The sequence below is a fragment of the Dermacentor albipictus genome, chromosome 9 (genome assembly GCF_038994185.2).
Source record: "Dermacentor albipictus isolate Rhodes 1998 colony chromosome 9, USDA_Dalb.pri_finalv2, whole genome shotgun sequence".
NCBI lineage: Eukaryota > Metazoa > Arthropoda > Arachnida > Ixodida > Ixodidae > Dermacentor > Dermacentor albipictus.
The window spans coordinates 58,150,969-58,164,978 of NC_091829.1; the positions used below are offsets into that span (position 1 = coordinate 58,150,969).

At 43.4% G+C, this 14,010-nt stretch overlaps 2 protein-coding genes across 2 annotated transcripts in view; both read left to right on the plus strand.

The window, feature by feature from the left end:
• The first annotated feature begins 1,937 nt into the window (after positions 1-1,937).
• Positions 1,938-12,153, plus strand: LOC139049978 (zinc finger protein 664-like). The gene is made up of 4 exons (XM_070525925.1): positions 1,938-2,201; positions 4,196-4,272; positions 6,761-6,887; positions 9,366-12,153. Exons 1-4 carry the CDS (start codon positions 2,083-2,085, stop codon positions 10,159-10,161), a joined length of 1,119 nt encoding a protein of 372 aa, XP_070382026.1. The 5' UTR covers positions 1,938-2,082; the 3' UTR covers positions 10,162-12,153.
• LOC139049977 (zinc finger protein 436-like) overlaps positions 9,415-14,010 on the plus strand; it is a 28,994-nt gene continuing 24,398 nt past the window's right edge. The window contains exon 1 of the mRNA XM_070525924.1: positions 9,415-9,519. The gene's annotated coding sequence lies outside the window, so the exon portion shown is untranslated. The remainder of the gene's footprint in view (positions 9,520-14,010) is intronic.

The following is a 14,010-nucleotide window of genomic DNA, read 5'->3' on the forward strand; positions in this document are numbered from 1 at the left end:
TAAGTACGCGGACAATGATTAGTGCTGTGGCGAGAAACCTTCATACTTTTACATTTAGTTGTATTAAGTGTCATGAGCCATTGACTGCACCATTCAAATACCGTATCTAGATCACGTTGCAGATTGAGATAATCGTCATGGTTAGTAATTTTCTGGTAAACCACGCAGTCATCTGCAAACAGTCGGACAGTTGAGGAAGAAAGGCAAGTAGGAAGATCATTAATATAAATTAAGAAGAGCAGAGGGCCCAAAACGGACCCTTGCGGGACACCAGATGTTACGGCACAATTACGTGAAGAGAAGTCGTTAGCCGTCACATACTGACTACGGTTAGAGAGAAATTCCTTAATCCATGCAAGTACATTGGGGTCTATGTTAAGTTGGTTAAGCTTGAAGATAAGTAGATCATGTGAAACGGAGTCAAATGCCCTAGCAAAGTCTGAATATATGCAATCAGTATCAAAGTCAAGATCCGCGTTAATAAACAAGTCGTTAGTAAAACATAACAATTGCGTTTCACACGAAACTGCTTTACGGAATCCATGCTGATAAATGCTGAAGAAGGAATTGGACTCAAGGAATTCAATGAGGTGCGAGTATATTATATGCTCTAGGATTTTTACTGGAATGGATGTTAATGATATGGGGCGGTAATTATTGGGAGAATGTACATCACCAGATTTATGCACTGGGACCACCTTCCCTATCTTCCAATCAGAGGGTAGTGTAGACATCTGTAATGACTGTTGAAAAAGCTTTGACAATATCAGTGCAGAATAAACTTGAGTACACTTCAGCATTTTTTGATGAAATGCAATCTGGACCGGCCGATGAAGACATTTTAAGTTGACAATGAGCCTTTCGACACCAACTGCATCAATAGCGACATAATCCATTGGGAAGATGTTGGTTTTTGGTATGTGCGGTAATACTGTGGGAGTGCTCTTATGAAAATGAGTAGCAAACACATTGTTCAGAACATTGCAGCACTCGCTTTGAATTACTGGGACATCCGATTGGATTAACTGAATGTGTGTCCTTTTAGTACCGTTAATAATGCTCCAAAATTTACGGGGATTAGAACGAAGTAGCAAAGGAAGAGTTTTATTAAAGAATTCCTTCTTGGCTTTTGAGAGCGCAGTACAGAATTCTCTGTTAAATTTTTGATAGCAGGACCAGTGGTCTATTCTGGCTGTGAATTTTGCGCATGGAAATATCCGCTTCTTTTGGTTGCGCATGCGCTTTAACATGTTATTGAACCATGGTGAGCGAGTACATGATGAAACTTTTCTTTTAGGTACAAAACGATCAATAAGAGACAAGAGTTTGTTTTTATAAAGCAACCAGTTGTCCTCAACCGACCGCTGCTCAAAAGACTTTTCACTCTTGCTTACAATAAAAAGAGAGATAAGTTGCTACAATAAATTAACGCCGTCTGAAGCATTAGCCCATTGAAATCGCCTGGTGCTGCCCAGTATAATGTATTTCCAACTGGCAAAGCTACAGCAGGTACAAGTAGCACACTTAAGCGTCCACGATGCAGAACAAGCTTGAAATCAATAGACATCTTAACATTCCTCGATTTGTTATCATTATTCATTCACGTTTGCAGTGGCGGTAACGTCTGTACCGCAACCATTTTCATGAAGCAATGGAAGTTTGTATACCTCCGGCACTTCCACGAGCACTTATACGAGCAACAATTTCTTCCCAGCAAGATGTGTACTTCCCTGTGAGAGGAGCATGAAAGAACAGTAGTGATATCATCCGATAAATGTACTTGTTTTTGTAGTATGTAAGCTTCAGTTTAGTTAGATAATTTGGCGGATAGATAGCACGGGTAATCGGGGCGCCTCTGCGGGCGTTCACAAAATTTGTACATTAGTATCAAGCTAGTGGCGCACTCAAAGGTCCAGTTTCTTTTTTCGGATATGCGGTATCATTTTATACGAAACCGTGAGGTGACAAAAGGTTTATTTGTTAACGTTCTTCTTTTTTTTTGGCACTGAGGGCGCAAGCGCGGCGATTCAACTACACGCTGTCGACAATACACGTCAATTATATTACATTGAAACATCAGGCATGGCTGAAGAAAGCAGCAACGAATACACGCCTCTTGACTTAAGCATGAAGGGCAAAGCAACAAGTACAAGCCATGACAGCACCCAGGACGCTTCATCTACTTTGGGCGCCTACACCACGTAAGCTTTACCACTTGTCATTTTTTTTCTTTGAATAGTGTTACTCTTGGACAGGACCCATATATTAGCCTTTAACATCTGTACATTTGTTCCCACCCGGAACGGGTTTTTTTACAGGCAGCGAGAGCTTCGAAATTGTAGGCTTTCTTAAATCAATACGCGTCGACGCAAGGGCGGTGCGAATATATTGCCATGCTCAGAGCAAAGTTCGCTGCTTAGCGCTGAGTATAGGATTTTTCAGAACATGAAGCGAACGTATATTTACAGAAGAAAATATTTTTCATCGATGTATAATCCTTGCACTGAACACACGTGATGAGTGTGCTATAGCTCGAAGTCCGGGGTAAGATTCCGGATGGCACCACCCTATTTCGATGAAAGCGCACAGTAAAAAGGCTCTTGATTACTTGCATTTAGGTGCTTATTACAGAAACCCCAATGGTCAAAATTAGTGCGCAGTCCGCCTAAATTTGGTGGGCGTTTTGTCAGGTCAGGGCCATTGCACGATAAACCTCGGAATTAATTTTATCGGAACTGTACAATTGGTGAGCCGAACCATACGTGCTTTTTAGACAATTCGTCAAAGTGCAGAAGAATACTGCCATTTGCCAATTAACAAAAAAATGTGAGCAAGTTGGTACTGCCCGCCTAAAGGTTGCATTAATAAAAAGCAAGCCCCATGCAAGAAAAGCCACAACTTCGTTTAAGACGATTGTTCTCTCATTTGAATGTGTTGCTTAAGGAAAACAAGTGCGCAAGCGAACACAGTTTCCCGGCTTCGGGTGGTGTGGCCAATGAAGGTATTTGTTTGTTTCTTTTTTGACAGCTTAAATTTAGACTACTTAGTTCTGAACCGTTTATTTTTTTTCCAAATAGCAAATGGGGTGAGGTAATACTACAGTGATAAAGAAGTGGGAAGTCATGGTATACTACGGTAACATTTACCATTTGTGAACGAAAGCAGTTGCACGTCGCATTTCAGCTATTTTCTTCCTACGCATTGCATCAGTCCTAGGATATTTTTCATGCGTTCTCACAATCTTCATCATTCTGGCACGTGGCGACCACGTTTCGCCGCCGAACAAATGTTATCGCACAGCGCGGGACGCGCCTGCATGTATCCGAAGTTTCTGGAAAGTTATCGATTCTTCTATCCGCTGCTACTGCTACTGTGTTTTTTACCGTCACTACCACGTGACAATTCGAAGAATTCCTATACAGGCTCCAGCGAGTGACATAGAAGCAAACTTAACACATATTAAAACAAACATTTAAGAGCGACATTCTAGTTCATTATTTTATTCGAACTCGTCATTTTGTTCGTAAGTATTCAAATGATTACTTGGCCAAGAGGCAGAAATCTGCTAGTATCTGCCAGAGCAAGACATTTCAGCCCATAATTGCAAATATTACCTCATAGCTGACGGATCTGTGTGTCATGATTGTGATTGGCGTGAAAACGCCACATTCACCACGGCGTTGACGAAGTGCATCACGGGGCACCAATACTAGTTATTCTAATATCAGCACAGGTGTCCATCATAATCACAGAAACCATCTGCATAGTGTTGTTATTATACTTCAACCTGTTTTGTAGATGCAAAGATACATGTGCCATGCTTAAAAATACTTTAGTCCGAAATTATTCTTAGGATTCTTTCAGCGTAGCAAGTGGACCAAGAGTTTTTTATAGCAAACTACATAGTACACCTCGTAAGTACTTTAAGTGTGAAGATGACAGTATTCGCGCAAGTCAAGGCGCCGTTCCGTCAATGATGGATGAGTGATCTGCACCATGCATTGGCCCGACTGTGCTGTTCGTCCTATGCCAGCCAGCATAGTCGGTGTTTGATGAGAATGATAAACTTAACTTGCGAGTCGTGCATTTACAAAACAAGGGTTTGCTTTTTTCGAACATTGCTTCGTTAAACACAATTTCACCTTTTCTTTTGTCATAGCTAGTAACGGTCTGACCAATACTTTATTACTTGCAGTATTTCCGACGAGGCCGTGCGTTACCAGAGGAACACGCTGCACACGCCGACGACCGACGAGACTTACAACGTGGACGGTACGTAGGCGATTATCACTTGCCTTTACAACAAACATGGCAGATAGCCCCTACGGTTACCTTGGCAGCTGTACATTTATTGCGTAGAAAGACGCACATTTCTAGCGTGGCCAAGACGGTTCCCGCATTAACCAGTTTATAACTGTCCTTACTAAAAATTTGTGCTTACCTTAATATATGCAGTTTCATACATAACCTATTCAGTAGACGATTTTAAATGAATTCATTCTTGTATCGGTGGGCTGGTAAACCACAAAATGTTGAGGGCAGAAGCCCCCGAGACTGTACATTGCATGGAATGAATATTTCACTCCTAATAGGAATCATCGCATGAGCACGTCAAACCATGACTGTGGGTTTTACCTGCTAACACCGTGATGTTTTCCTTAAACCGATCACGCTCGTTGGCAAAGCAAGTGCTATGATTCCGATACCGCGTGTGATATGTAATTTGTCCGGCGCTTCAGATGACTTTACGGGAAGGTCGTAACGGTACTGTGACGTTTTAGGCAGAGGTTCGGAATTGCTCACCAAGAGCATGTCCCAAGAAGCAGACATCTCCCGATGCGGCCGAATGCAGAGGTTACAGCGCACAATTTGCGGCACCCCAATGCAGTTTATATTGGAGCTCTTGGTTCTTTCATGCCACGCGTGCCAAGCCATATGCGCAGCATAATCAGCCTTAAATAGTTGTGTGAAAATGCAACACAAGGAGAAACAAAATAATTGGGTAGTTGTTTGCGCTCTGTTGCCATAAATTCTTACCAAATATCCCAACTATGCGCTTCTCAAACGTAAACATTATTCGTATTGAGAGAGTAACAATGAGAGTACCCAATGATTTCCAGTGAGTGTGCCACTGCTTTGAAATTCTAATGCTTTGTTAACTCGAAAATCTACCTCGGCAGAAAAGCCGGCCTTCTAAACTGAACATTCTTTTTTATAACGGCATTAGCTTTCCTTGGATACGTCAAGCATTATTTGTTCTGCCAGTACCTATGCAACCTCTTCCGCAGGCCTGACCAACGTTGGGACTTGTCAACGAGCGTGATTGGTTTAAGGAAAACATCATCACGGTGTTAGCAGGTCAAAGCCACGGTCATGGTTTGACCTGCTCATGCGATGATTTCATTTAGGTGCGAATTATCAATTGCATGGAATGTACAGTTTCACTCGGTGCGACTAATAAAGTAGAGAATACCAGATAATAAAAAATAGGTTCCTTAAAGTACGCCTATGCTATGACACTGTAGTTCATACGAATTCCAAGATGAAATTGAGGTCTTTAGTTCCGCTGGCTTGTAATCCGCGTTGAGTGTTTTCTCCAGCGTACGAAGGCATTGACCCTAAGGCATGTGGCTGTAGTCATGCCATACACATTCTTAGCGAACTCCGCCGCACCCGTCCCTTCAGAGCGTAAATAAAGGTGCATTCAAAAATGCGGCGTGTCCCTGCAGTTTTAATGCTATATGCAGTGGCGTCGATGGTCCTCCTGAGAAGGATTCTGCCGTAATTTTCGCCTTTGAGATCTCTCGCGTTTTCCGTTCAGTTTCGCGCAATTTCTGCGCTGTTATAGGGAAGATGTGGACCTAGCTACAATACTCGCAGCGCTATTCCTACAGCCCACACTTTTAGCGGGCTTTGAGGCTTGCCGTTGCATAGCTTAGTGATAGTGCCTCGTGAATTACCCCATCATTTCTTTTCGAAGCTTATCTGCTGCCTGCAATACGACTCTAACATATGCGCATTGAGGAATCTTTTTTTAAAGTTGTCCTATAGTCCGTTGATGGCCTACACAGGATCATTAGCGAGGACAGCCGTTTTAGTTGTCGTAGTGAGCTGGTGAACCTGCAGTGCTACTGCTGGTGCTTATGAATTTCACCTACACGAGTCAGCAAATGGGGTTCGGATAACCAGTTTCTGAATGGCGAGTAGGTATTTCGATGACGCACGTGTGTCACTTAAGGTCAATAAATTTAGCGTATACGTCAAACAACAGTTTTAAATCCCTCGGTGGAAATGCTCCTCTCACTTTTCTTTATTGTCGTCGTGTGTGTCGAGATATGGCTTCTGCTCGTAATAGATGGACAATGAGCAAGAACTTCATGAAGCATCTAACACGCTTATTAGTGGATAACACAGCAAATATATAGGGTCAAGGGTTTCGCGCACAAGAGAAAGACATGTCGTTTTTCACTTCGAGCACTGTCGTGTTCTGCAAGTGGTTTGAGGTAAAACATAAGCTTCAGAGGAATGCAACACTGGACAATGTTATCGTGCTCGGCTTCCCCATCGCCACATTATTGTTGCATGCAATAAAGACAAAGTTGCAGTAAGACAAAGTACCGCGTACGGATGCACAACAGTGATGTTCCTATGCGACTAAAAGCTTCTTGCCTTGCACCATAAGCATGAAATATCTATTTCTCACGAATCGACCTTGCACTACGGCGAATGAGCACCTTTATCATACTTTTGTGTCATACAGGTGTCATTGACAATGGCAGCGTAAGGTACCAGCCCCTGGGGCCCATCAAGAGCATCAATACCACAAGGCCCAGCACGAGCCGCGCTGGCATGGAGGAAGCATCAGCCGATTCTAAAGACGGCGCCACGTAGGTTCACATTCAGAAAAGTTTCACTAAAAGGCAATTCAGAGATGACAGGGATGGTTACCGAGTAACTATAATGCCTCTACTCGGTAATTTCTCCTTGGGAGGGCTAGCTCTGATGGCTGAAACAGATACAGCAACAGCAGTTTTGAGCGTTCGGATGACGTGACTGCCCTTGACATACTTTATAGTTACAACAGCGCTACCGGACACCACGCGGCAGTATTCCCATTCCATTCCGCAACCACGAAGCTACACAAGCTCGCCCAAATTTCCATCCTGTTAACATTCCGCAATGTGCGGTACTCTAGCAGGTTTTAGCCTGCTTACGCACTCCCCATTATAGAATATGTAAAGATTTTGAAGGAAAGATGTTCACTGGAATCGAGGCTCATGAAGTGAAACAGGGTTTTCCTGTTTTCCTGTAAAATTCAGGCAAAAATTGAGCTGGCACTGACGCACTTGCACGAGAGAAAAGTTCTGATGACCCAAATGCCAAATATGAGCTGCTGTACAGACAACATAGTGTCGGCGTAAATCAAAACCTTTAGCTAAAGATCTACTACCTAAGTACATTGGGAAAGATGAAATCAATGTGCTTGGCAACACACTGTAGGAGTATTGAATCTTGTGGCATTCAAAGAAATGTGGCAATATCGTAACTGAAGCAGCTGCACTTTAGATTCGTCAAATACTTAAGAAAAGATTGAGAAACTCAAGTAACAATACTAAATTTTTATAACCGCCACGATTCAATCAACTGCAGAAAAAACACGTTTAAAGTACTCAAAATTCATGTATTGCACAGAACCCTGAAATTTACTGATTTATGGGTAGGGCATTCACCAGACCTCGGAAAAGTTGTAGCGACTTCTGGCAAATTGGAAATGAATATATAGGAAACTACCCCTTTGGACGCTCCAATACATGCAGCTAATAAAACTGGGATATATATATTTTTTCATGTAGTTAACTTTGTAAATTCTAAGCTTCTATTCTTTTTAAGCTTAGCAATTTCATAATTTTTCCTATTGGCAAGCCTAAATAAGTTATTTGCAGAAATAATTATTTGCTGAAAGTTATATGCCGGAAACCTAAGTAAGTTATTTCCGGAATATAACTGGATTGATCAAATGAAAATTTTTTGTTTATTAGTTCCAATTTCTTCATTAAATAATCCGGTCTCGATGCCGACCAAGCTGGCATGATTAGAAACCGCGTGGAATATAACTCCATATGACTCTAACCAAACCATAACATTGCATGAGCCATGTGAACAAGCACAAGAAGAATAAATACAAGTATACAAGTAAAAGTACATTACCGTAAGAATAGCGACCAATCTTCATCTAGTGCTTAGCGTAGACATTTCAAACGAGCAACAGGCTGTACAAAATACACACACCATATACGCTATCTCTGCTCTAATGCACGTCGTATTTTTCATCGTTAAACATTTGAAAAGATGTCGCACCAGCAATGCCTTAACTCAACGCTGGCAGCGTCCCTTACCGTACCGAGAAAAGAAAAGAAAATATTAACTTTTTAGGCAGCATACTTGATTCATTGTGCATTGAGGCACTGAAGTATTTGACGTATCTGTGTTTGCTACGTATGGGGCGAAATGATTATGTGTGTCGTTCTTGGGATGTGAAGTAGTAGCTTAGCGCACATAAAACCACGGACACAAGGAAGACAGACAAAGACAATGTCGGTCTTCCTTGTGTCCATGGTTTTATTTGCGCTAAGCTACTACTTCAAATATGGACAACCAACTAGTCCAACAGTCAACTCTTCTAGAGTTCTTGGGATGCCTTCAGCAGGAACGGTATGCCGTTCGAATGCGAGTCAAATGTTAAATGATTTCATACAAACACCACAGAAAAACCTAAACCCGGAAGCTTTTCTTGGTATTCGATATGAAGGGCTTGAGTTAACACGAATAATGTCCGACGGGGATTCAGTGTACCTACATGTCAGAAATAAACGAATAGTTCGCCTTTGCACCATTTCCGTTTTTTGAAGCAAGATTATCAAGTGGCTAATTGCAGTAGCTTATACCTGCAGAAAAGCAGGTGTAGTGCCATGTGAGAAAAATATTACGTTTAGATCGGGTAAATTGCTTATCTATCCACCACTACCACGCATTTCTTCTGCGTTTGAATTCAAGAAATACCAAAACAACGCTTCACTTATTACATTATGTATATCCTATGTGAGACACCTGCGGGTATTTCTTACTTTCAACTTTAGCCACACACACCATCAAAGGCAGCAGTGTTCAATTTACGCCAAACTAAATCCATATTCGAGCGCGAGGATTAAACGAATAGAAATGCCGCAAGTTGGCGCTAAGGTTCACAAAGTCGCCTTATCATTAACCCACGATTGTGTGTCCACCTCACAATTGTCAAGGTGTGTTATTCTCCTCTCGTAACAAGAGTCGGCCGTTTAGAGCTCCTTTGTCTGTGTCCTTTTCAGGAAATCTCCTAGCACCGGAAGAACAGCACAGCGAGAGTTGTGCGCTGTATGTGGCAATGCTTCGAGCAAACGTGAAGCCTTACACGGGCACGCCAAGGAACGCACGGATGACACAGCCCACATTTGCAAAGCATGTGATCAATCGTCTGTGAAGGTGTCTAAGTTTGTAGAACATTGCCGCAACCGAACTGGCAAAAACCACAAATGCGAAACCTGTGGTAAACAGTTCCCCCGGGCTTATCATCTAGTTCAACATTACCGCATGCACACAGACGAGAGACCTTACAAATGCAAAGCCAGTGATATATCCTTCCGGCAGTCTAATCACCTAGATGACCATAAGCGGACGCATACAGGCGAGAGACCCCACCAATGCCAAGTGTGCAATAAATCGTTCCGGCAGTCAGGTCATCTAGCTTACCACGAGCGCACTCATACAGGCGAGAGACCCTACCAATGCCACGTGTGCAATAAATCCTTCCGGCAGTCTACTCATCTAGATAACCATGAGCGCACTCATACAGGCGAGAGACCCTACCAATGCCACGTGTGCAATAAATCCTTCCGGCAGTCTACTCATCTAGATAACCACGAGCGCACTCATACAGGCGAGAGACCCTACCAATGCCAAGTGTGCAATAAATCGTTCCGGCAGTCTAGTCATCTAGATCACCATAACCGCCAGCACACAGGCGAGAAACCATATATTTGCAGAACATGCGGTAAATCATACACACGGGCGGCGCATCTCCGTAAACATGAGCATGCTCACGCAGAGGAGAAATGTAAGATATGACAAAATGTGCTAACTACTAAGACATGTAGACTTGCACTGTGGAAACAGCGCTTTCGTTTGCGAAATCTGTGATCGATCCTTTCAGACCTATCAAGTCTTCTTCGTCGCCGCTGAGCAAAGCACGTGGATAAAACACCGTATGAGTGCACGCAGTGCGGATGTAGTTTTGTAGACAAACACGCGATAGGCATGCGTGCCAGAAGGAATGCAGGATGGGAACGATGCCCCCTGGGTCTTCGTAATTGCGTGACAAAATACTGCAGGTCCTGGCCAGCGCTCAGTGTTCCATGAACTATGTTGTTGGTGTACATTGTTTTATCAAACTGACTTCGAGACAAAGCCTAATAGGCTGCAAGATTGTGTTTTGTGTAACTAAAGTGCTGAAATATCCACAAACTTTTTGACCCCCGTTTGGTTAGAGAAACTTCTTGTGCAGTTCTTTGCACAGTGTACCAGCAAAGAAGCTTTAATGAGTCATATTCGTAGCGATATTGCAGGGTAAACAGAAAAGAATCTCATTGGGAAGCACTTGAGAAAGAATGTTACTGAATTCTTGTCAACTTAAAAGTAATTTCTGCCATTATATGAGGTCCGAAAGCCAAGTTGCCTTCGAGAGACAGCACTTGCAGATGCTTTTACGACAATGCATAACAACATTGTACGCGTATGAAAATTATTTGCATGAAATTTCGCTCAATGCAATTGACTGCTCTTTGGCCCGTGTATTCATACTGCCGGTGTTTGTTATATACCATAAAATGAGCTCATGATGGTAGTGAGACTGTATTAGTTATTAGTGAGACTGTATTAGTTACACGTGAGACTGTATTAGTAATCTTAGTTATGTTTTATTGTGGCGGAAGTTCAATGTATACTTTTTTTATCCACATGGACGGTGTAAAATCTTTTAGTCTCATGTTACTTTAGTCTTAATGTGTAATATTAACAATAAAGGATCGAGATGACAAGTTATACCCCTGTCGCACGGGAAGATTTATAGTCATTCGAATCGAATGGCTTTCGATGCATCGAATGCCATTCGGCCTGTTTCGGTACTACACTGTAAGATATAATGGCATTCGTAACTGATAGCAATGATGATATGGAACAAAATTTGTGTAATTCGAAGAAATTTTCACCCTATAATTCGTGTTTAAAAGCTTTTGCGAGTACTTTTAAAACGGACGAAAACATTTTGACGCCAATTATTCACAACTAAAAGCACCTCTATCAAATTATCCAATATTTGCCGGCCTCCGCAACAGACTACTGATGCAAAGAGTAGTACCGCTTGAGCACAGCCCATGGGGAAAATGTCGAGGCAAAAATAATTCCTTTTTCCAAGTAAAAAAAATATCTTCTGACTTTGCTGATGCACGCATTATTCTTTCGCGTTGCGTGTCACTGTTGTCCATTTGGGATGAAGAGTATACATTCGGTTCCAAATCAAATGCGAATGAGTTCCCCTAACTCATTGGATGGAAAATGTCATTTCATTTGAATGACATATTTTCTCGTCTATATAGCGATTAGTGAGATTATCTGTGAATTCCATTCGATTCGAATGTCATTAAATCTTCCCGTGTGACGGGGAATAAGCTTTCATTGCTGTTTACAGGGTTACATGTATATATTTTTCCTATGAACAAGTTTCACCGGGTAACAAAGGTTAGGTTACCGCTCAACGCATGACGTGCCTGTGTCTATCAGAACCTTCCGATCTTCCTCACCATATACACATGTTGTTTTGCTGTTGTTGAATCTTTCGTAATCAAATTGCACGCGCAATCCGAATATACATGTGCGATCTTGAAATGCTTGCATCGCCAAAAATTACGCGACAATTTACAACAAATCATGCATGAATATCCGTCAACCGTTACCGTAAATCACTTAATGAGCGATCGATGTCTACGATCGGAACTATCTTTCTGCTCGGGCGTAACTCGTTTTGTGCTTTCCCGTTCCCCAATTAAAGAGTTAGTTGCGTGACTCATGGTTCTTGCTAGTGTATTATTCACCGTCAATACCACGTGGTATCTCGTAGAGGTACTTGTTCTGACCGGATACACCCAGTAAGCCATAACAACAACGTAAACATTGTTATCGGCCAGTGAGCTCGCCAGAACCTATGACTACCACCTGAGTACGCCCATCTGGCCGAGAAAACTGGGAAGATCATGGCCTAACCAGCAGTCCCAATCACAATTGCTGCGTCGCCAGCAACGATCGCGCTGCAACAGACAATAGAGCCACCGTTCTTCCGGAGATCATCGTCGAAGATAAAAAAAAAGCTGGCTGGAAACCCAAGCATAAATCGCCAAATTTAGCAACAGAAAGTGCAACTAGCTGCGTCATGGCTGTTTTTCAATAAAATGCATCTTCAGGGCGTGATTTGAAAAACGAGACTCCGGCATAAAAGCGTAGGAGCTGTAATAATAATATTATTTGGGGTTTTACGTGCCAAAACCACTTTCTGATTATGAGACACGCCGTAGTGGGGGACTCCGGAAATTTTTGACCACCTGGGGTTCTTTAACGTGCACGTAAATCTAAGCACACGGGTGTTTTCGCATTTCGCCCCCATCGAAATGCGGCCACCGTGGCCGGGATTCGATCCCGCGACCTCGTGCTCAGCAGCCCAACACCATAACCACTGAGCAACCACGGCGGGTAGCAGCTGTATTATAGGGGCTTCCTACAAATGTTCACGATGACCATGTGCAAGGAGCCGGTTAAAGCTACGATATAAACTTGTGCGCAGCAACAAAATGAGCATATCGCGATCTTCACGCAAGATATGAACCGTCTGTTAGGCACGCCCACTCAGACATGTCGGAGAAGGAAGCGTGTTTTCTCGTGTGCCGTTTGAGGCAAGAGATTTATGCCGGACTGATTCGTAAACCGTTCGCAACCACCGCAAAATTTCCAACAGAAGCCACATCGAGAAGACGCCTGAAATAGCCCTTCGACAACATAGCCCGGCCTAGGAAACTCGGCCGCTCCGGTGGCAGAGGCAATTGGTGCCATCCATCGGGAGGGCGGGAAAGCAAATCGGCTTCCCTTGTACGACCTCCTGGATCGGCGCGCGCCCGCGCTCGCCGATCCAGGAGGTCGTACAGGATCTCTCGCAACACCCTCGCCGTCGACTGTCGCCGCGCGCGCTCGGCGGCCTGCTGCCTGCTTAGCCCGCGGCATGACGATTCATGTTTCGTTATCTGCTGTTATCGGGAAGCGTGCGCTGCTGTCCATTGACCGGCGTGAGTAGTTTCTTCAGTTTCGTGGTGCTGGATAGCTGTATGCCTGTGCTCGGCGATGTTTCGTAGCGCCCGCATAGGCATTGGCAAAATTTAAAAAAAAAACAATGTGCCGCGTACAGGCAAAAATAAACGTAAGCGGCGCGCGCGGCAAGGGGGAAAGGGAGCGAAACGGGTCGGCATAATAAAAACAGAGAAAACGCTAGGGAGAGGAGGCGCCATGTGGCTGCTGTTCCTGTTGACATGAGAATGTAAACAATCGGTTGCGCCGACATTTCGCTAGAGAATCGCCCTCCTGTTAGGGCCGTAACTGAAGGGAACCTTGGAGCTTGCGTCGAAAGAGCGTCTACTCGAAAACCGCCAATGGCAGCAATGCGGGGATTCACCTATGCGGCATAGCAGCCTAGCGCTTTCGCTGAAGTGAAAAATGCGGGAACTAGGCTCCGACATGCTCCCACAGCGTATGTTAAGCCGCTTTACTAAACTTTATTTTTGTATCTATACAACGTACCGATGACAGGGGCACAGACAGAAAGCCATAAAATCGGCTTGACTAGGCCTGTGTCCCTTATTAGTTTCTTTGGCATCGCGT

What these genes read in the sequence shown, in the direction of transcription:
- LOC139049978 (XM_070525925.1), top strand. Translation starts at nt 2,083, where the DNA reads ATGGCTGAAGAAAGCAGCAACGAATACACGCCTCTTGACTTAAGCATG. An exon ending in CGAGACTTACAACGTGGACG is followed by an intron (nt 4,273 to 6,760) that starts GTACGTAGGCGA and finishes TGTGTCATACAG; the next exon opens with GTGTCATTGACAATGGCAGC. An exon ending in GATTCTAAAGACGGCGCCAC is followed by an intron (nt 6,888 to 9,365) that starts GTAGGTTCACAT and finishes TGTCCTTTTCAG; the next exon opens with GAAATCTCCTAGCACCGGAA.